Source organism: Cololabis saira, chromosome 23 (genome assembly GCF_033807715.1).
Source record: "Cololabis saira isolate AMF1-May2022 chromosome 23, fColSai1.1, whole genome shotgun sequence".
In the NCBI taxonomy this organism is placed as follows: Eukaryota; Metazoa; Chordata; class Actinopteri; order Beloniformes; family Belonidae; genus Cololabis; species Cololabis saira.
In genome coordinates this window covers 22,520,631-22,541,529 of record NC_084609.1, presented here as the reverse complement: position 1 = coordinate 22,541,529, position 20,899 = coordinate 22,520,631, and the positions used below count along the sequence as shown (strand labels likewise).

At 42.9% G+C, this 20,899-nt stretch overlaps 1 protein-coding gene across 2 annotated transcripts; it reads right to left on the bottom strand.

The window, feature by feature from the left end:
- Nucleotides 1-769: 769 nt before the first annotated feature.
- Nucleotides 770-20,464, bottom strand: kdm5a (lysine demethylase 5A). 2 transcript variants are annotated; one of them, XM_061715279.1, is made up of 28 exons: nt 19,482-20,464; nt 18,751-18,828; nt 16,834-16,956; nt 16,557-16,727; nt 15,923-16,108; nt 15,761-15,839; nt 15,575-15,666; nt 15,313-15,471; nt 14,218-14,337; nt 13,968-14,126; nt 13,272-13,453; nt 12,996-13,158; nt 12,791-12,910; nt 11,934-12,128; nt 11,601-11,782; nt 11,284-11,408; nt 10,533-10,683; nt 10,286-10,409; nt 9,951-10,127; nt 9,527-9,705; nt 8,386-8,704; nt 7,035-7,595; nt 6,765-6,923; nt 6,276-6,404; nt 6,028-6,175; nt 5,688-5,908; nt 5,028-5,501; nt 770-1,613 (listed from the first exon to the last, which is right to left on the bottom strand). In XM_061715279.1, exons 1-28 carry the CDS (start codon nt 19,626-19,628, stop codon nt 1,317-1,319), a joined length of 5,220 nt encoding a protein of 1,739 aa, XP_061571263.1. In that variant the 5' UTR covers nt 19,629-20,464; the 3' UTR covers nt 770-1,316. The 2 variants fall into 2 exon arrangements, with proteins under 2 accessions (XP_061571263.1, XP_061571264.1); XM_061715280.1 differs by having other exon boundaries at nt 6,276-6,380.
- Nucleotides 20,465-20,899: the final 435 nt, after the last annotated feature.

Here is a 20,899-nt window from a genome sequence, read left to right as displayed (position 1 = left end):
ATTTCTGATTATGTGAGGTTGCAAAGATATTTGTCTTTATTATTCATGAGGTATTTTCAGTGATTCAAGCTGGAGACACAGCAGACACAGTGGGGGGGCAAGATGTAGTGACATAACAAAAGCCCAACTTGTGCAACTTGTTCTGCATCCACGCGGTTCCCCCTTCACCACTGCATATTCCCTGCAGTCTCTTCCCGTCAGTACAGTGACAGAGGTGACCCGCTCAGACAGAGGCTAAAGCAGCCGAGGTCAGTTCACGCCGGATTCAACCGGGCTCGGTTAGAACCAGACATCGGTGCGACCCTGAGGCCCCACCCACCACCTCACCATCCTCACAACCCCCCGGCCCCCCCACAGCTGACCTGTATTTACTCGTGTAAATGCTGTAATGTTCTGTAAAACATAATATACCTTGAGTGTCTGGCAGGGGGGGGCGAGACACACACACACACACACCGATAACACGTGAGTCTATATACCAGAACTCTGCATCTGTACTGCAATGGAGGTAATAAGTGGCATGAAAAGTTTAATTGCTTACCACGGCCAGACGCTAGCGCTCCGGCTGTTCATTGGGTCAAGAGGCATCAAGAGAATAAAACTGGAGCTGCAGATGTTTTAGTTTATAGCATTAAGTGTACATTTATGGCTGCCATGTCTCCTCCCCCCATGTTTTTATGAGATGAAGCAGTTTTCAGTAAATAAGCTTTTCAATTAATCAAGTTTGCTTGCAAGATAAAAAAAAAAATAAAAACAGTACAATTACCGGTCGTTTGACTAGGAATAGTTTATTAAAGGTGAGAAAAAAAAAAACACAATCCATTTTTTTGTTTAAAACCTATATACATTATAAATAATTTCACTACATAACCATTTTCTCCCTATCCTCGAGTCCTACACAAGGAGATGTTACTGTCTGAGGGGCAAGGCGGAGGGCAGAGGGGAGCGGGCCGGACGTCCTGGGACAGGAACAGATTTGTCTCTTTGCACTGAATACAACAGCTTGAGTAGGAGGGTGTTTGACTGTAAAGTACGTAAAGCAGAGACTTGTTACTGTTGAGGAAGTAGCTGGTGGGTATTTCTACACGTAAAACTGTTGCAGGAGGACTAAGTCTGTGCACCTACAACACACCTTTCCACTTAGAAAATGTGTCATTCCTGAAGACTCACACAGAAAACCACGTCTTGTGCTTTACAATCGGAAAGTTACAGTCGCCGCTCCCCCTTCCACATTCAAAAGAAGCCTTTCTCGTCGTTGTTGTAACAGGACGCTGTGTTCTGCGTGGAGGTGGTCAGTCCTTCGGCCATTTTTAGCGCTAACTGCCCTGCTGAGGCTCTTGCTGCTGATGTAAAGTTACCGGGTTCACGTGGGCAGCAGAGGACCACGAGGCCACGGCGGCCGCCGACGCTGCGCTCTGGATGCCGCCGCACATCGCCGTCGTCAGCACCGTGACGCTCTCCTCCACCAACTCCACAGTCACGCCTGCGCCGGCTGCTTTCCGTGAGCAGTCCAAGCAAATGTAGTCTTCGTTCTCCGCCATTTCACACGACACGCCCACGCAGACCTGGTGGAACCACTCGTCGCAGCCGCCGTCGCACTGCACCCAGTCCACCTGGAAACAGGGAAATGTCAACGTTTGAGAGGATGTTACATCTCTGGTGCAGACAAATCAATGCTTTCTAGATTTTTATTCTGTGGAATATTGAATACTTTCACACTGTATGCAATTTGAGTAATACGAAATAGCACTCGGGACAGTTAGATCATTTACTGCAGAAAAAAATATCCTTAAAATTTTGATCTGTAAAGCCTGCTCAGTATAGATTCAATAAACACAACCCAGTGTGTTGTGCTTCATTAAGCCCTTTACATCTCACATGAACACACAGGCAACGTAGTAAACGTAGTTAGTGTAAACTCTAGTGTGTTTAGGGCCAGTAGTCGTAGCTGGAGCTATAGAACAAGACTAGAGCAGCTTGTTTTAAACATAGCTTCATCCTAGATATGCTGCTATCGGCCTATACTGCAAGGGGACACCGACTGAGCGGTGCCCATCACCCCTCCTTCTCTTTCCTTTCTCAGTTATTAATTAGAAGTATCTCATCATCACAATCATTGTTGTCCATCGTTCTTGTAGTTTGTTGTGCTGTTCTGCACCCCCCCCCCCCCTCTTTTTCTCTTCTGTGCATGTTTGCAGGCCAGAGCTTCAAGAGCTGCGTGCTGCAGACCTGCAGACCTGCAGCCCCCCCCCGCCCCCCGCCCCCCCCCGACCACCTCAGTGTCTGCTGTATACATCTGCTTATGCTTGTATCTGTGTCTCTCCTTTCTCTGTTCTTCATTCTCTCTGTCTGTTCTCTCTTTTCCTGCTCTGCCCAGCCGGCCTCCGGCAGCAGGGTCCCCCCTTACAAGGTTTTTTTTCCCTCCTAAAGGAGAGTTTTTCTCTGCCACTGTTTGGCTTAAGGTTTCTCTCCCACCAGGGGAGTTTTTACCTGCCAGTGTTTATGCTTATGTTTATGTAATAATTGCTCGGGGGTTTATGTTCTGGGTCTCTGGAAAGATCCTACAGAGAACTTCTGTTGTAATAGACTCTATATGAATGAAATTTAGAATTATAGTTACAAAAACAGCCCTTTTGTCGCAATAAACTCAATGAACTCAAAAAACAAAAGGTAAATCAGTACAATTCACGGAGCCACAAATAGATGGCCAGAGCTGATTTTTTTTTTTTACAGCAGCAACTTCACCATTTCATCCTTTCTATTCCCACATAGTTGCAGGCCTACTCATCCCAAAGCTCTGATTGGCTGTCCAGGAGACGCAGAGGACCCAGAACGGGACACTGGTTAACTTGGTCTCAAGTCGCCAGCGTTCAGTCCAAATAGGACGGAATCAATGTGACCTGTTAATATGTTATGTGTAATTCTCTTTAAGGTGTTCCAGTGCTGCTATCAGCTGTTGATATTCAAATACCTTAAGTTACAGGAGACTTTCATTTAGAGAAATGTTTGGTATTAACTATTCAAAAAGGAAACAAACAAAAAAAAAAACTTTTTCAGGGAAATGGACAGTTGACCGATGCCAAAATGAGCTGCATGGCATCATGTTTCATTTGATGAGTTAGCAGTTGTGGGAATTTCACTAAATAAAAATATACTGAACTTTGTAGACATCTTTAGATCCCCATAGGACCTTTAGTGTTGGGGGCGATCAGTTTGGGGAAAAATCCTGCTCCACTGTTAAAAATGTTTAAAAAAAAATTAAAATTAAAAATAAAAAAATCCTGTTTAGGCATGCCAATCATTTATTTGTCATGCAAACTTTTTTATGCCCCTAAAATGGAAAGGTTTCAGTTGTAAAGGCCTTTGTTTAAAAAAACAAAAAACAAAACTACAACAAAAAAAGATCCAGGATATGTTACTGGATATATGAGCAAGTTTGCCTCAACTTCAGACGGGTAAATATACATTTCTTTTGATGTATATTTCCCAAAAAGGTGTTGCAATCAATTTCCTGTATGAATAGCCTGAAGTTCATAATTGCAAAGCAAAAATATTAATTGAAGTGATAAAAAAGAGAAATTCAATCAATATGAGATTTTACAGACTAGAAAAGAGTCTTATGTTGAATTTTACAAGATTTCCTTGTATGATTTTGATTTGCATGAATAATGGTAAAACAATGATCTCCAAAGATCTTGTCCACATCAATAGAAAAAAAAACAACTCCAAAGAACATTTAAAGGACATCAGTTTTGTGAACCTGCACCCCTCTGAGTTCTGTTAATGGTTATAATCTGCAGCTATGTCTGTCTACCAATCATCTACTTGCTGTGTCACACTGCTTCATGTCTGGATCTAGTGATGGAAATGACCATTATTCAGCAGTATACAAAACACAGCTAAGAGTTTTTCATGATCTGCTTTTGTCTGCTGATTGTGGTCGCTCTGCTGTTCTGGTACTCCCGGATCTCACTGCTGTCTCTGTATCGTGGGATTTTTGGGGAATTAAAAGGCACAGTTCTTAGCTGGTTTCAGTCATGTTTGGCAGACAGGATTTTCTCCGTCTATGTAGGCCAGTTTTCCTCAGCTGTGTACAGACTGTGGGGTACCACAAGGCTCTGTTTTGGGCCCAGTTCTTTTTTCTTCCATTTGCTTTCTTTGAGATCCAGTTTTGGAAAGCATGATGTTGCTTTTCAGTTTTGCTAATGATTTGCAAATGTATCCGTCCATACAAAGAGTAATGAGTCTCTTACACCTTATGCTTAACTGTGTTAAGCATGTACACCCATGGTTGGAGGAAAAAATGTCCTCAATGTGAACAAGAATAAGACTGAAAGCAATTTGTGAGAAATCTTGACTCTGGGGCTAAATTTGATAAAGAGATCAGTGATTATAAATAGCTTTTTTTCATCTTTCTTAAGTAGGGTAGAAGCCTGCCTTCCCCCTAAAGACGTTGAGTGAACTATTAGATGCCTTTGTTACCTGGCAACTGAATTACTGTAACTCTCTACTTTGAGATTGATCAGTTGCTGCTCCGTTGTTTACCATCTGTCCAGAATACAGCAGCTCGCCCTCTGACAGGGAACAAACGGCATAAGCATGTGTTGTGCACCTGGTCTGGGTTCCTGCCCAGTTCAGGATCCAGTTTAAGAGGTTATTGATTGTCTTGGAGAGTCTAAATGGTACGGCAGCTCCTTACCTATCTGAGCTTTTAAACGTTCATGATCAGGTCACGGTCAGAGCTCTGAGATCAACCAATCAGCTGCATTTCACAGTTTCCAGATTTAAATGAAAAGGAGAGGCGGAGGAACAGCTGTCCCTACGGTTTTAGTAGACATTGTTATTTATTATTTATGTTTTTATGCTCTTGTTTTGATATACTTGCTTATTTCTATTGTTGATTTGGGGATTAAAAAAAAAGTGCTTTAACCTGTACATCACTTTGGTCAACTGTGGTTGTTTTAAATGTGCTATAGAAATAAACTTCACATTGAACTTTAACAGTGGAGAGGATAACGTGTCCTCACCTTGTCTTTACAGGGTCTCTGGCAGTTCTTTGCTGCACACACTGCATTCTCGTCATTGGAGTCCTCAGCCCCCGACCAGTCGTACTTGGAAGGAATGTCCAGGATCTTCTTCTCTTTTCTCTTCTCCAGCCCTTCCCTGATGGCCTCTGCTTTTGCGGCTGCCTTCTCTTTCCTCTTCCTCTCCTTCTCCTCCTTGGCTAACCGTTTGGCCAACTGCTTCATCTCCCGGTTCTTTTCCAGGCTGAGTTTGAGCTTCTTCTTTTTGGTCTTGCCCCCCAAGCCCAGCTCCAGACCGACCCTCTTTAGCTCTTTGGACTTGGATGTTCTGATCTCTCCCATCGCGGAAGCTCCACTTGCTGCAGCAGCGGCCATTAGTAAATGGTGGTGCTCGGCTCTCTCCAGTTTCCGTTTCTTTTTCTTCTCTGAATCTTTAAGTTTAATCTTTAGAGGCTTCTCCATCAGGGAGTTGTCAGGCTAAAGAAAAGAAAGGGAAGATAAAATTAAAATTACCTTTATTATAACCCTAATTCTGTACATGGTGTAATTTTTCTTGGCCCTGGAATCAATCATAATCCCAGAATTAGGCCACTGATTTCCTGTGTGTGGCTTCATTTGGTTCCAGCTGTCACAATCAGGTTACGTAATGCATGACCTTCCTACCTCCATGACTTGCAAGAATCTCTCTTCAGACGGAGGGTGTGTGGCCTGCAGGATCCTCCAGATGTGCTGGGTCTCATCCAGGGACACTTCCAGCAGGTCTCCCAGCATCATCAGCTCCTCCAGCTGGGCTTTAGCGTGCAGGGACAGCTCGAGGACCGGTGGCTCCAGACTCCGGGGTACCAGAGGGGTCTTCCGAGGCTGCTTCCTGGGTGTGCTCAGGTCTGAAAAGTCAATATTTTGAACATGTTTCTGTCAGAGAAAACAAGCGAATGGAATGTCTCAAGTAATTCATGAATAAATAAATCAATTTCTGCTCAAAACACAGCAAATGTGGGCTCACTTTGCACGCAGGACTTGGAGGCGGACGAGTAGGCGTGCTCAGCGCAGAACGAAGGCGTGGCGGCCGGCCACATGTGACTGACCACCTCCTCTGATTTGACAGGAATCTCCTCATCACAGAACAGGTAGGGCTTCACCTCACCTGGATCCTGGACAAACCACAGCACAAATTACAATGTGCACATGAACAATTATTCGGAGCTTGGTGAAATATTGTTTAAAAATCAGACCACAAGAGCCATTTCATACCTTCATGTCATAACCATACGTCTCCCTTATGTCCTCGTCTGAGTCCGTTTCCTCGTCATCGTAGTCCACGGACTGGCGAGGTGATGCGGCTCTGCTGAAACCAGACTGCTGAAAAGTTTGGATGTGGCCCTGAGGAACATACACAAGTGATATCTAAAATGATCATGAAGGAGGGATTTCTTGAACTCAGTTTCCCTTTGTAACTGAACTAGCCAGTAAAGTTACTTAAATATTGAATATGTTGAACAATGTTTTATTCTATCTTGAAGCTAATTAACAAAGGTCTGCAGGTTAGACAGAAGGATGACCTGCAGTTGCTATATTTCATTTCTTGAGCTCATCCAACAATAAAACATACTTTGGTGCCCTCTTGTGGACCAATTCACAATTACATCTGAAGTCAGGAATGTTTGTCTAGACTGCAGAGGATTACTGATGCATTTAAACAGGAATTACAGCACAGTTGGTACAATTGACGGTTTGAGATACCTGCAAGTCAGGATTGGCAGCAGCTTTCTGCAGTTCGGCATTGATGATCTTTTCCGTTTTCTCCCTGGCCGCCTGCTCCACCATCCGCTGGCTCAGCACAGACAGCTTTGCAAGGGCAGAGGACAGCTCGTCCGTGGCCAGAGCCTGCCGTGCTCTATCCTGGTGGGACAGTTAGACCGGTGCAAGGAAATATAGTTAAAAGAAATCCAAGGAAAACCTTTGCTGAAAATCAAGTAGGAAGTGGCTCGTAGCTGAGAATAAAATGCTTACCTGCCAGCTCATCGCTCTCTCTGTCAAACACTGCAGTGCTTCTCCTTCTGGCAGACGCACTGGCAACTTTTGCAGCGAAACCAGCAGGGACAGAATGGTCTCTAGCCTCGGTCGTCTGGACCGCTGACACAGCGGACACAGGAATTTAGAGTCTTTGCTGTTGCTCTGCCAACCCACACCTACTTTCTTCTGAGTTCCTGTTTTAGGCAGAGGGACGCACGCTCCGTGAAACCAGTCTTTGCAAAGCTCGCACTGCAGCATAAATCCGCTGGCCGTCTTCCGACACAGACAGAACTTGACCTCCTCAATGCGGTCTGCCATGGCCATTTTTGCTAAGTTGGCAGCCCGGAGTGAGTGAATGGACTCCACCTCCTTCTGCTCTTTGGCTTTAAAGGCCGCGACCACAGCAGAAGGATCCCGCATCTCCTCCAGGCTTTCCTCCAGGTCGCTCAGGGCGTCCGGATCAAAGCCGCCTCTCTCTTTCTCCATGAGCTCCTTCACCCGCTTTCGCTTGCTCTTGCTGTTGCCGTATATTCCGATGTCCGCACGAGGACTAAGAACCTGGAGAGAACCAGAATTCAAGTTTTTGTAATAGTTACCCAACCTATTCATTTCAGGGCAACATGTCAAGTAGCTGCTGTTATACAGGCATGCATTAACGTCAACTGGAATTAGGTGATTTATGAATATGTACGCTGGCCCAAGAGGACAGCCGTTACACCACAGCCACACATACAGACAAATGCTTATAAATAGAACAACATTTACAACAAATGCATTGCATAATTGTAAAGATTAAGCTTCAAGCAGATTTAAACTATTTTAGTTTTTCACTTACTATATATTCAAGACCCTTAAAAAGGCTATAAACCTTGGAGATGGGCCTGTATTGTTTACATTTGTTGGGTCACCTCAGTTAAACAGGACAAGAACAAATGTGAGTTCCAAGCAGAACGAGATTCATTTTTTAACAACAGATTAAAAAGATGTTCACACAAGTAGTGCACCAAAAATCACCCGTTTCCTTACTAACTTAATTACAACATACAGTGAACAGATTCTACGTGTTTTTATAGAAACTGAAAAGGTGACTGATACGATCTGAAAGCTGTTTGAAATGTATACAAAGAACTACTAAAATTAGTCTTTTCTCATTAAACGAACAGGAGATATCAGGAATTAATCAGGTGTTATATTAGCCTTTAAAGAGCATGCTTGTCAGCAACTTCAGTAAAATCATCAGAAAGGTTTTTTTTCCTCTGCGAGACCCAAAACCTTGCATAACCCCATGCATCTCAGCAGAGGCCACACACACGCACAAAAGAAAGCCATGTATTTTCAGATGGCCCACCTGAATCAGAGTGTACGTGGAGTTCTTCTTGAGAAATGTGCGGGCCGTCCTCTCCCTCCAGGCTCGGGCCGCAGCGACCTGAGACTCGACCTGAGCCAGCGGGTCCAGGCGGACGGGGATGGAGCGACCTCTGGCCAGCAGGCTCTCCAGCTGCTCCAGGTAAGCGTAGGTGCTTCCGCTGTGGATGGCCTCCACTTTAGCGCTCCACTCCTTGGCCTTATGCAGCGCCTCCCGCAGGGCCAAAATATTTGGCAGATAAGCCGGGATGTTCCTTGCCTCCAGCACAATGCTCTCCAGGGTCATCATGCTGTGACGGGGCCTGAGGTCAGAAGAAGACAAGCAGGCAGATGACGGAGACAATTTAACACAATGTTCTTGTACTGAACCTGGATACAAGTACTGTTGAATAACAACGGGATTTATGAAGTGACTCCTCAGTTTACATTTGGCCTGACATGCGATTAAATGTAACCTCAGAGGGGAGATTTTGGTGGAAACCGACTTGACACGTCAGACCGTGTCAGTTTATGTAAAAAAGACAGGTGACACACTAGATTCAGGTGTTAAAAGCAGGATATTCATCAATGTAAAAGGGGCTAAAGACTAAATGACACCCATATTTCTTGGCACGTCTTACCCCCAAACTCTGAGTGTGTTTATAAGCTCATAGCAATAATCCTGACAAGCGGATGTAACAGGGCAACTTGCCACGTCTGCATATCGTTTTAGAGCCAAAATATGAAAATAGATCATTTTTCAGTGATTTCTGACTCCATCAAACTCCTTAAGGAATTCTGGTGGAAAAAAAAGAAAAAGAAGGATCCCCCATTGTTTGTTTTTCTTTTATACATATCTTACACTTTTCAGGAATTACTCTTCTCATCGCAAATGTACCGTATGTCAAACAATTAGGATCTTAGACGAATTAACTTGTTTTAAAAAAAAATGTATTTACTTATTAGTGACAGTATAAGCACCGTAAAAGCTTTTTTTTTTTTTTTTTCAACATTGCTCTGCTAACTTGAAGCAACTTCAGCGTTTCATAGCCTCTTCATGGCAGTATGTTTTTGTGTATTTTGGATTTTTCATAAAATCAGGGAAATGTGAGCTCGTCAGTGTCTTTGTAGCAGTGAAATGTTACCTGGCCTGCAGGCAGGCGCGAGCCTTATCCTCCCATCTCTCAGAGACAGTGAGGACCTCTTGCAGCTCGGCCATGGCCTTCTCCACCGCATGGTGTGGAGCCAGACCAACTCCGGAGTCTATCAACCTCTTCATCAGCTCCAGAGTGACACGCTGGGGCTCAGCGAGGGTGACACGCACCTGGGATGTGATGACAACGCCAAAGAAAGTCAGATACAACCATTATTTCTGCCAACACTACTGGCATGCGAGCAGAAGTTGTTTTTCCTGACAAAGTTTAAGAAACGTTTAGAAAACAAATACTCAAAATCAATTATGAAATTGAATAAACACACAAGCAAGTGTTGTAATATTGTGCAGGAGCTAAACCCTTGGTCTCCTGATTTAAAGCAGGAGAACAGGTTCTGTGTCAGATAAGCGCTCACCTCGTCCAGCCAGCGCGCCTGCTGCAGCTGCTGCTTGAGTCTGGGCAGCTCTGGCAGCTCCACGTCCAGGCCGCTGCCGAGGTCCAGCAGGGCCTGCAGCTTGGAAGAATCAGGCATTTCTTCTGAGAGAGCCACCTGGGCTCGCTCATGGAAGTCCTCCACAGTCTCCAATAACTCCTGAAGTCACAGCGGCGGTAAAGGAAAACGAGGACAGGTCGGAGAGGGTTACAAGGAGGGAATAATGGAGAAGAGTGGGGATAGACTGGCTACTTTCACACCAAGAGTTTGACTGAATGACTGTAGATATGTTCTGTCCATCATGCGGTGGTACTGACCTTGACCTGTCGCGCTTGGCTGATGATGCAAGGCAGCCGGTAAAGCTGGTCCACAAATGCTTTGAGCTCATCCACAGTCAGCTTGGTGCGATTACGACTGCTCTCAGAAGAACGGAGGCGACTGCTAGAAACAAAACCATGGAAAACACCTTCAGTGTGTACTTTTGACCAATGAGTCCTTCCTAAGTGGCTGGGATTAGCCTGTGCACTTAAATGAGGGGTTTGCTGCATATACGCGAGGACGGACCTGTGCCTTTGCTTGCGGCTGAGCAGCAGTTGGGCCACAGACGAGCACGTCTCCGCTTCTTTGACCATCTCCCTCAGGTGACGGAACAAGGAGTTCTCGGGGTACTTCCTGTCCTCTGCATCCTCCAGCAGAACTTTGAGCTCAATAAGATCTATAGGAAGACAAACAGAGGGAACTAAGTCATCTTTATATTTACAGGCATGAACAGTCACAAACAATCAATCGATGGGAGAGAAAACACAAAGCTCAGGCAATGCTTGCCAAGTAAATCTGAGTCATGGGTGAGTTATTTTCAAGTTTCAGCAAGAGGGTGGGTCACTTTAGATTTTCATTTGCTTGTGAAATACTTTTTCAAGAGTATTTCTATCATTTTGTTTCTGTCAAATAAACCCACCTACTGCTTTAAAACTGCACAAATACCAATAAAGGTTTATTTCTTAGAAAGTCAAATATTTTTAAGTTGTATCTTGAACCATTTTTAGGTGGTTTTATGTGATAAAATGTGTTAAACTCACCAGATCCTTGTAGTTGAAGTATACATGCATCCCATTAAGTAAAATTACACGTGTAACATTTTTATGGAGCTAAACGCTCTCAATAATTAAAGCAAAAATAAATAATCTGTTTTACTCACAACAAAAGTTGCTGTGACCTGCGAAATTATTCTCCCATGGCTCAGATATTTTGGTTTTCTGCATCAAATAGATTATAGTGTTTGGGGGGGGGTCTAGTTTGGTGATAAAGTACACACCTTTCTTGTTCTTCTGGTCTGCAGACAGTGCCTCCGAAACCCTCTTTGCCCAGGTGTCGTAGGACTGCGCCCGTGTCTTTACACCGTACAGCATAGAGGGAAACTCCTCCAGATCATAACGATACCTGGAATAGATCGAACAGAAATGTGACGATGGTACAAATGATGTAAACTAAAGAGAAAAGTAAAAGTAATCGAAGGCTAAAAGACACTGATAGAAGTGACTCATTTCATTTTAAATTTAGCCAGATGACAATAACAAAAACACATTTATTTTGGTTAAACAGCGTTTGCTCGGCACCAGAGGAAAATCACACCTGAGACACTTATTGCCAAGTGGACAGTCGCAGAGATCTGCTGTGTGGTTGAGACAAACCAGTCGATCAGGGTTACAGGAACAGGTCAGTGCAGACAGGAAACAGGTGGTTTTACACTTGTAGCACTGACGCTCGTCGTCTGGAACAAGCTCAAACACCTCTTGTTCTGACGACAGCACCCCCTGAACGTTAAGAAAAACGAAAATAATGAGGCCACTTCTAACCGAAAGGTGTCATGTTCAACTTTGATCTAAACCACAGGGTTAAAGCCACATCATTACCCACAACACGCACTTATTTCCTACGTTAACAAAGCAGGAAGACGCTACTCACCATGTCTTGGACAGCCTGCCTGAGTCTGGTCTCTTCGTCCATCATATCTCCCATTTCCTTAAAGACGGAAGCAGCCAGTTCCACGTCGAGGCTCTCGGGGTCGGCCGCCATCTTACACAAGAGCTCCTCGTGGGAGAAGACGCAGTAGCGGTGAAGTCGTCGGTAATGAGCGACGCACTGGCGGCCCATTGGTAACTGAGAGGCAAGCGTGAAAAGTTAATACATTTATCCAGTTTTGCTTTTAAAAATAAGGTTATGACGTAGGGCTGGGGATCGATTCAAATATCAAGAATCGATTCGATTCCGATTCTTAAGATTCAGAATCGATTATCACGATTCGATTCAATCCGATATTGATTTGGTTTACTGTTAATAAAACTGCTTTCAGAAACATCGTGTGGGTCAGAATTACCAAACAGATCCAGGGCAACAAACAGAGGATGAAATAAATCGCTTTTATTTTTTCCCCATTTATGAGAATTTGGTTTTTAACATTTATGCAAATGTAACCCCAAGACAGTATATAAAGCAAAGAAATATAGACAATGTATGCAATTATAACTGAAAACTTTAATGTTTTCATACCTTTAAACATATTTAAAGGCAAAAACATGGCACCAGTTATTCTCGTGTCCAACAAAATATTCCTTTTTTGGGCATAAACAAAAAAGTACCAAAAGTTGTAATGTAATGATGAAAAAAAAAAAAAAAAAGAAAAAAAAAGATTTTTTTTTTTTTTTTAAATCGATCTTTAGACATATGAATCTGTGAATTTTTAGGAATTAATATGAGAATCGATTTAAAATCGGAGAATCGATCTTTTCAACACAGGCCTATTATGACAAGCTTTTTCTCACCCAGTCAGCGGTGCAGAAGTTAACAGCTTCTGCAAAGTTGTATCCTTGGTTGAAGCCGCTGTGGTAGGCCCTGGGGAAGGTCACCACAAACTCCCCTGCACACTGATTGGTCCTGTAGACCTACATAGAAACGAGACGGGTGATGATGCAGACCGGGCTGATGTTTCATCAGATCAAGTGCCCGTCCTACACCCTGGTTACGTACGGGGACTCCATGCTCCATGAGGACATTGGGATTCATGATGGTGACCAGTTGGTGAAGGAGGTCAGGCTGGGAGTCAAACAGTTCGGGAGCCAGCTTTTTCATCACAGCCTCGAGCTGCTCTGCTGCAGAAGCTGGGACTCCATACCAAGTCTTGGGTTCACCCCTGGAGAACAGAGGGAGTAAAAACATTTTTTTTTTTAAAAAGGGACAAACGGAATTAAATAAATACTAAAATAAAATAGTTAGTTGTTGATCTTATTCAAACTGGCGTCTCACCAGTGAAGGAAATTGATGGAGTAACTCCAGTGGTCCTCGATGTGCCAGCAGAATGAGGAGAAACACATCCCCACGTAGAGCCAAGGCACCTTCATGCCAGATATGTCTACGTTGATGTGGGCAAGCACAGACTGCTCCAGCACTGGCATGTTGTTCAGGTTCCACCCCGAGTTGGCGTATTCCTGACACGAGAGGTAATAAGTGTTTTGATTCACTTGAGGGGAAACATGTTTTCACTTGACGCAACTCCATTAACCAAAAAAACAAACAGAGCGGATGACTAGACAGACATCCGACCAAGGAAGTGTAACAATTCTCTTGGGTTTCAAGTCATAAGCGTTTATTTTTAAGTGTCTTGCAATGTTTTGTTTAAAAAAAAAGAAAAGAAAAAAGAAAAACACATAAAAGTAGAAAAGCTTATAATGAAGATAAAACTGTCCCCAGGAAAGCAATATAAAAAATAAGCACAAAATCTTTTTCAAGCTGATAAAAAGTATGTGCATGTGAATCATTAATAATAAGCTATAAAAATAATTTTGTAGCCTTTTTTTTTTTCCTTCTTTAATTTCAGTACTTGCTCAACTGTCATGCAACCACAGTCTGGGCAGGAAATGCTAAATTTTACTCTGCGCCAGAGTTGTGTCATCGTTCTTTGGGTTTATGGAAGTGCAGAGCATTATATAACCATCCTCTCACCTCTTCATCTCCCAGCAGCCTCCTCTTGCCATCCCTGACAGGGAATCCACTGCCCACGTCCTTGGAGCTGATATCAGCTCCATACTCCACGATGACATCCTCCTCGATGCTGCTGACCAGACGCCAGAACTCCTTCTCCACCAACTCCGTGGGAACCATCTGAGGGCACAAGGTGGGCCTGGTTAAATCTGCCGTCCTAACTTAGCACATCTGGCCTCTAGCTGTTAACTTATCCTCCTTCACTACATACATGAACTGGCATGTTGAAATAGTCAGATTTGAAGTGGTCGGCCATCTCTCCGAAGCTCTGCAGAGAGTACTCCCTCACAGCCTGCTCGAAGCCAAACGCCTCCCTGGGCTTACTGCACTCCTGGGACAGAAAATCAACAACAACCTTGTTACAACGGAAATGCACTTCATGCACACTTTGTATCAAATATCCAGCAGAAAGATGACAAATTCACAATTTCTGTTATTTGGTACAGTGGTTCTCAATTGGGGGTACGCGTACCCCTGGGGGTTCGTGAAGGCACTACAGGGGGTACGTGAAAAATATAAAAAATATACATATATTTAAAAAGTAGCATCCATGCAAAAATCCTTTAAAAATAAATATTTCATAAATAATTGAGGAAAATATAATTCTAAATTCATCAAATTAATTGTATCTTCAGGAGTAGGCTATTCAACTTATTATCCTAAAACCGCAGAGTATCCCCCACACCAGGATGGTTCCACCTAACCTGTCAAATGCCACCTGGCTTCACCTGTCAATCACTTGGACCAACGATGGAGTCGTGGTTGAAGCATAGCAGCAATATTTTTACGTTTAATAAATCAGTTACAGATGGCACAGTGCTCTGTTTTAGGTCTTTTTTTTTACAACCAAAAGTGCTTTGCGCTGGTTAGGGGGTACTTGGCTGAAAAGATGTTTCACAGGGGGTACATCACTGAAAAAAGGTTGAGGACCACTGATTTAGTACATCAATATAATTATTTGCTGGAGTGGCCTTAAGAAAAATTGCAATAGCAAATCAAAAACAAAACATAAAAAAAGGCAGAAAACATAAAAACATTTTTTTTTTTACGTAAGACAAAGAGCACATGCGACCCAAAAAAGGCACTTCAATCGCAAGAAAAGACAGAGAACAAAAGTTTTCAGGAAAAAAAAAGAAAAACGAAGTCAAACATACTAAATTCCACAAAACACAAGACTTACGGTGCCCCTTTGGGCACCATACTTTATGTTGTGATTCTGTTATATTGGGTCCATGAGAACTATCATTTTACATACGCAAATCTTTGTTTAGATGTCTCAACTTTTTAGACAATGTTCAAACATTACCTCAGCAACACACTTGGGGCATCGCCAGTCCCCCTTGGGCACATCCTGAAGAGGCGGGATGAGACAGTAGGTGTGGTAGCTGTCATCACAGCCATCACACAGCAGGAGCCGGTCCTCCTCATCGCCTCGTCCACACACCATGCAGAAATACAGGTCAATCTGAGGGATCGGCGCCGAAGAACACACGAGGATTGTCAAGCATTGCTGAGTCAGGGCAATGAACAGTGACTATTCAATGTCATTGAAATTAAATGGCTCTCACAAAGTTGACCTCCAGGGTCTCCTTGCGTGGTCTCATTTTGATGGCAAACGCCTGGGCCTTGAGGTGACGCTGCTTCTTATTGAAGCCATCATCTAAATGAAAGAAGAAAGATGCAAATGTAAATAACACCATCTATCCGATACCATTATCGGCTGATTTTAAGGATGCCAAAGAAATGACACTGACCAGCTGATACGATCTCCAAACCAACCATCCTGGGACTTGTTCCGAAGATTTTGAGGCTTTTCGGCTCTTTGTTTTCCCTCTAGAGAAACACAGCAACAGCATCGACATTAGCCTCTGGGGAATAGGACTCTCATTAATATTAATAGTTGCTTTGCCTTTTACCTCTGACTTTAGCCGCCTGGAGCGTCTCTCAGGCAGAAGGTGGTCTTTGGTTTGTGCCAGATCACCATCCCCATCTCGCTCCTTGTCGTCCTCCTCATCTTGCTGGTCGTCCTCCATCGCTTCCTCACCGACTCCCTCATCTATGTCGTCTCCGTCATTTTCATCATCATAAAGCCGCTGGAGGCCCTTTATTTAAACAGTGAGTGGGGTTAAGAAGAAAAACAGCTTTTGAAAATTATAAATATATCATGATTTCTGAAGAAACAGAGTTACTGGGGAGTCAAAATTATGAGCAAGAAGCCAAGTTCGGTTGGTGTCCTGCAGTATAACGTGGTCCAAGTCTGATACTAATTGTAGGTGAAATAAATTCATGGAGGAAGAGAGAGGGAGAGAAAGAGAGAGAAAAAAAAGAACAAAAACAACCTCACTCCTCAACCAGTGAGCAACAATGTTGGAAATGAATCTGTGGCAGCATGAACTCGCAGAACAGCTGCCAAACAACACTACATTCCTGTGCCCTGATGGCTGGAAACTTGTAAAGTTAAGATTTCACACTAATTACCAAACTATTTCCAGCAGGATTATGTAGAATAAAAGAAAACAAACAAAAGAAGAAAACACAAGCAACACTCACAGTTAGTGTGGCACCGGACTGGAAGAGCTCGTAGGGATAAAGGATTCTCTCATAGTGTGAACGCAGAAGTGAACCCGTGCCTCTCCCCGATGGGAAACCCATGCGACTGGCTACTTTGGACCATTTCTTCTCTTTACACACGTCCTCAAAACCGCCCTCAGATGATACAATCTGAAGAAGAGACATGTCCAATATGAGTGTTTCACCAGCATGACAGACACAGACAACATTTTACCATTATCACGCACTACAAAAAGAAAAGAAAAAGAACTTTTACCTTACTGAGCTGATAGAGGTCCAAAACTTTTCTTTCTATGTGAGGGAATCGAACCTTTGATCCCTGCAACTCCCAGAACTTTGCAATTTGGTCCAGAAAGTTGAGCTTAACCCGAGTAAGCGCCTGAAAAAACAGGAGAAGGGAAAGATTACAGTCAATGTTCTGTTGGCCACCGAAGGCACGTTCATGAAAGCAATATCAAAATGCCTTTAATGGAAATTCTTCACTACCATGAATTGGATGAAGAGACATTTTTAAATGGACACCAAGGACTATTTTCATGTTAAAACATCAGTTCCAATTTCATTTTAAAGAATATTTTATTAATTTTAGCCAAGATCACCCAGTTCCTGCAGCCTCCTATCCATACCATCAACAAAAACCACCCAAAGTAACTTTGGACGTCTGTCTATGGCCTTTAAAGTGAAACTCTGTTTCACTTTACATCAATACTGTCTATAAGAATAAGCTAAAACACTGGGCTATAGTGGATGACATGAGAGACTAAGGCATCAGAGGAAGTAATGACAGAAGAGAAAACAATACCAAGACCAAGCAAGAAACAATCTTGCTTGGCAAAGTTTGTTTGTATTGCTTTTAAGAGAATAAGACGTCCTATACATAGCACACACTTCACTGCCATATGAGACCATTACATCTCACTCTGTACAACTAGCAACAGTTTAATCTTGGGTGGGACCTCAGCACTGGTGTGTGCAGACTGTATCATGATGAAACCTCCTCAATCATAGGCCACGACATAAGTACAATTGCATCATCATCATTCGTTGACTGTGAAGCAACCAACAATAAACAAAAAGAACATGTTTAGTGGCATATTATATGTGTTCTGATTTCATTTTTTTTTTTAAATCAGTGAAGAAGGAGAATATGTTTCGGGTCATGGTTTGGGAGAAGAGGCATTTTGCGTTATGAAGTCAAAGGAGTTCTGACACAGTCAGAAAAATACCCCAGGTAATCTTTAGTCACGAGACCTTTGAGATGGTTGTCGCCGAGCTGCTCAGCGTAGAACCATTGATTAACAACTACGGCAAAAGATATCATCATATATCTTTTACAACGATCATGTTTCGCCTGCAACAGCCCAAACTTGAGCACCCCAGGCTTAAGACAAAAGATCCTGTAGCTGGAAGCAAAGTATGTATACTCATGTTTATCTGAGAAGCACTGGTGATTTCTACGGGTTGTGGACATGGTATCTTTTGAGAACTAAAAGATGCTGCGAGGTGATTCTTGTTCTTGTTTGGTGGAGACGACAGACCTCGGTGTGCACTTGCCACGAAGGGGGGGTGCTTGGTCTTTCATAACGTTTAAGTGGGTGGTACATGTCAAATAAAACCTTAATGACTGCCAGGGCCCAAGACTATGCAGCATGAATGCTGGTTTGGAAGGATATATGATGTTATTCACAGTATCTCTCAGTGACTTCAACTTTGTAGCTGATCAATCTACATTTGGTGTTTTTTTTTCTCTCACAATACTTCCAAATATTATAGCATTTCCCTCTTCTCGCATGTAGAACAAAGTCCCAGAAAACTGCAGGTCTGCTGAAACTCTCAGCGGTTTTAAATCACTGTTAAAAACCTTTTTTCTTTGCCGCTGCTTATCAAGGCAATTGTGAACTTCACACACTGCACTGAAACTTTAATTTTGTTTATTTATAGCTCCTACTCTATTTGACTTTATACTGTTTAATCTTGTTGGTTGTTGTAAGTCTATTTTAAATATACTTTTGAATTTTTCTTTACCAGCTTGCTCTACATTCAATGTCAAGCACTTAGCCTTGTTCCATACAAAGAAACGTGGCTTGCCTCTCTTTTTCTTTTTTTTTTTTTAATTAAAAACAAAACACAGCTTTGAACTAGATTGCACATTACATGTTTTAGTCAAACTCACCTCAAGTTCATTTAGTCTTTGCACTCTTGGAGTGAAGCGGAAGTTGCGAACATCGCAGGCAAAAGGAGGCTGCCAGTCCTGACAGACAAGAAACCAGAAATATTACAACTCCAAAGACAACAACATATTTGGAAAGAAGGACAACACTCCATCTTAAGAATGATTAGTTTCCCTCAAAAAAGTAAAGAAGCATTCATACCGAAACATCATTCATAGTTTATGAAAAAAAAAGCAGTTGTGGATTTAAAAAATTAATAAATAAATAAATAAAACACCTTATTTTTAAATGCAGATTAGCTGTTTTAATGGCCACATAGACACAAAAATGCATGCTGACAGAAAGTTGCATTTATAAAATAAAATAAGGGTTATAAATCAGTGTATGTGCTTTGGCAGCAGCCCAGGCCTTCTACAGTCCAATGTCGCATCATGACATTAATCTGGGACCATCATTGAACTCGCCAACACATCAATAACTGTTGAATTTATAGAAATGTACTAAAAAAAAAACAAGCAGACGGTGTCACGTTAGCAAGGAAGCGTATCGTACAAAGTGCGAAGAAACGCCGCTTGTTTTGACCTTTATTAGAGGAGCTGGAACTAATACCGTGGAGCCTTCGCGCATGCGTAACCGAAATTACGCAGGTTAAGTAAGAGTCAAATCTCAAAATAAAAGAAATAACACCACACTTCCAACCATTCTCCAATCATTGTTGAATGTGTGTGTCTACCTGGGGGGGTCGGATCTTGCAGATGCCCGATTTCTCTGCGATGGGTCGGATTTTGTTGATAAATCCTAAAGGGTCGGAGAAATCCTCCCAGCTCGGCTCGAACACCGGGCACTCGGGAGGGGGCACGAACTCTGCAAACGCAGACATGTTTCCAGTGCCACAGTCTGTTGTGTTTCCAGTGCCACAGTCTTTACAAAAGTAATGTGGAAAAAATAAAAATAAAATTTAAAAAAAAAAAAGGGGGGGGGGTCTTGTTGGAGCTGATTAATCCATCATTGTAACAACTCTTGTGTGACTTCTTCCTCCGCGTCCGTCATGATCCTAAATGAAGCAGCAGAAAGTTGTGGTGAAGTGGATCAGCCAGGCTGAGTCTTCCCATCCTCCTCCGGGCCGGGCCAGGCTCAGGCCGGGGACAGTCCTCCCTACCTGGGTAGGGCAGGGTCACCCCGCCGTGGCACCATCCCTCATGCACGAATATCAATCCTGCAGGACGTGGTGGACGCCGATCTGAGAGGGTGCAGGTGTAAATAAAGCAGCTGCAGCTACAGTCCCTGGTGTTGTTGTTATCGCCCCCCCGCCGTCACACCTGGGCAGCCCTCCGTCCACTGATCCCTCTGATCCATCTCCCTTTAGCAGCAGCTCTGGCTTCTTCAGCACCCGTGCCTCTTCATCGTTAAACACGAATTAACGCCAGTTTTGCTCGGATCCACCTCCATTCATCTGTAGCTCCGCGGCGGCTACACGCAGCTTAGCTCTGCGTTGCGCAACTAAACACTAGGCGCTGGGCTTGCAAATGTCCCGCGAACAGGTTACTTTGTCGTGGTTTGAGCGTGGTAAATAGGAACAACGAGGAAAAAAGACAAACACGGCTTTGTTTGGTTTCACCGGAGGTGAGTTTCGGTGTAAATTAACGTCGTCTGCGGGTGTTGTAGCCACATTAGCCGGCGTTGCTAACTGTGACTAGCAGGGAGGGGGAAGCCGCTGGTGCGTTCAGGAGCCCTCGGAAAAACAAATGCTACATCGGAAATCCCCGTAAATTTTAAGTTGGTTAAAAAGATGAGACTTGCGCTTCCTGGTTATCTGTTTATTTTAACCGACGACTGTGTACAGGACTCTCTCAGAAAATTAGAATATAGTGATTTTCTGTAATGCAATTACAAAAACAAAAATGTCATACATTCTGGATTCATTACAAATCAACTGAAATATTGCAAGCCTTTTAATATTGCTGATCATGGTTTAAGAATATGGAGGATTTTTTGTGCCAAAATTAAATAAATACATCATTAATTAATTGAATTGGGAATGAAATATATCATTAATTAATTAAATGTGTAATTAATTAATTAAAATTAAAATTAAATATGTCATTAATTAATTAAAATATAATTCATTTTAAGTAAAATATATATTTATTG

Coding starts and splice junctions, on each gene's coding strand:
- kdm5a (XM_061715279.1), bottom strand. CDS start 19,628: ATGTCTGCGTTTGCAGAGTTCGTGCCCCCTCCCGAGTGCCCGGTGTTC. Junction 16,728..16,833: donor ACCTCTATCAGCTCAGTAAG/GTAAAAGTTCTT, acceptor TCTCTTCTTCAG/ATTGTATCATCTGAGGGCGG. Junction 6,405..6,764: donor CTGCCAATCCTGACTTGCAG/GTATCTCAAACC, acceptor TATGTTCCTCAG/GGCCACATCCAAACTTTTCA.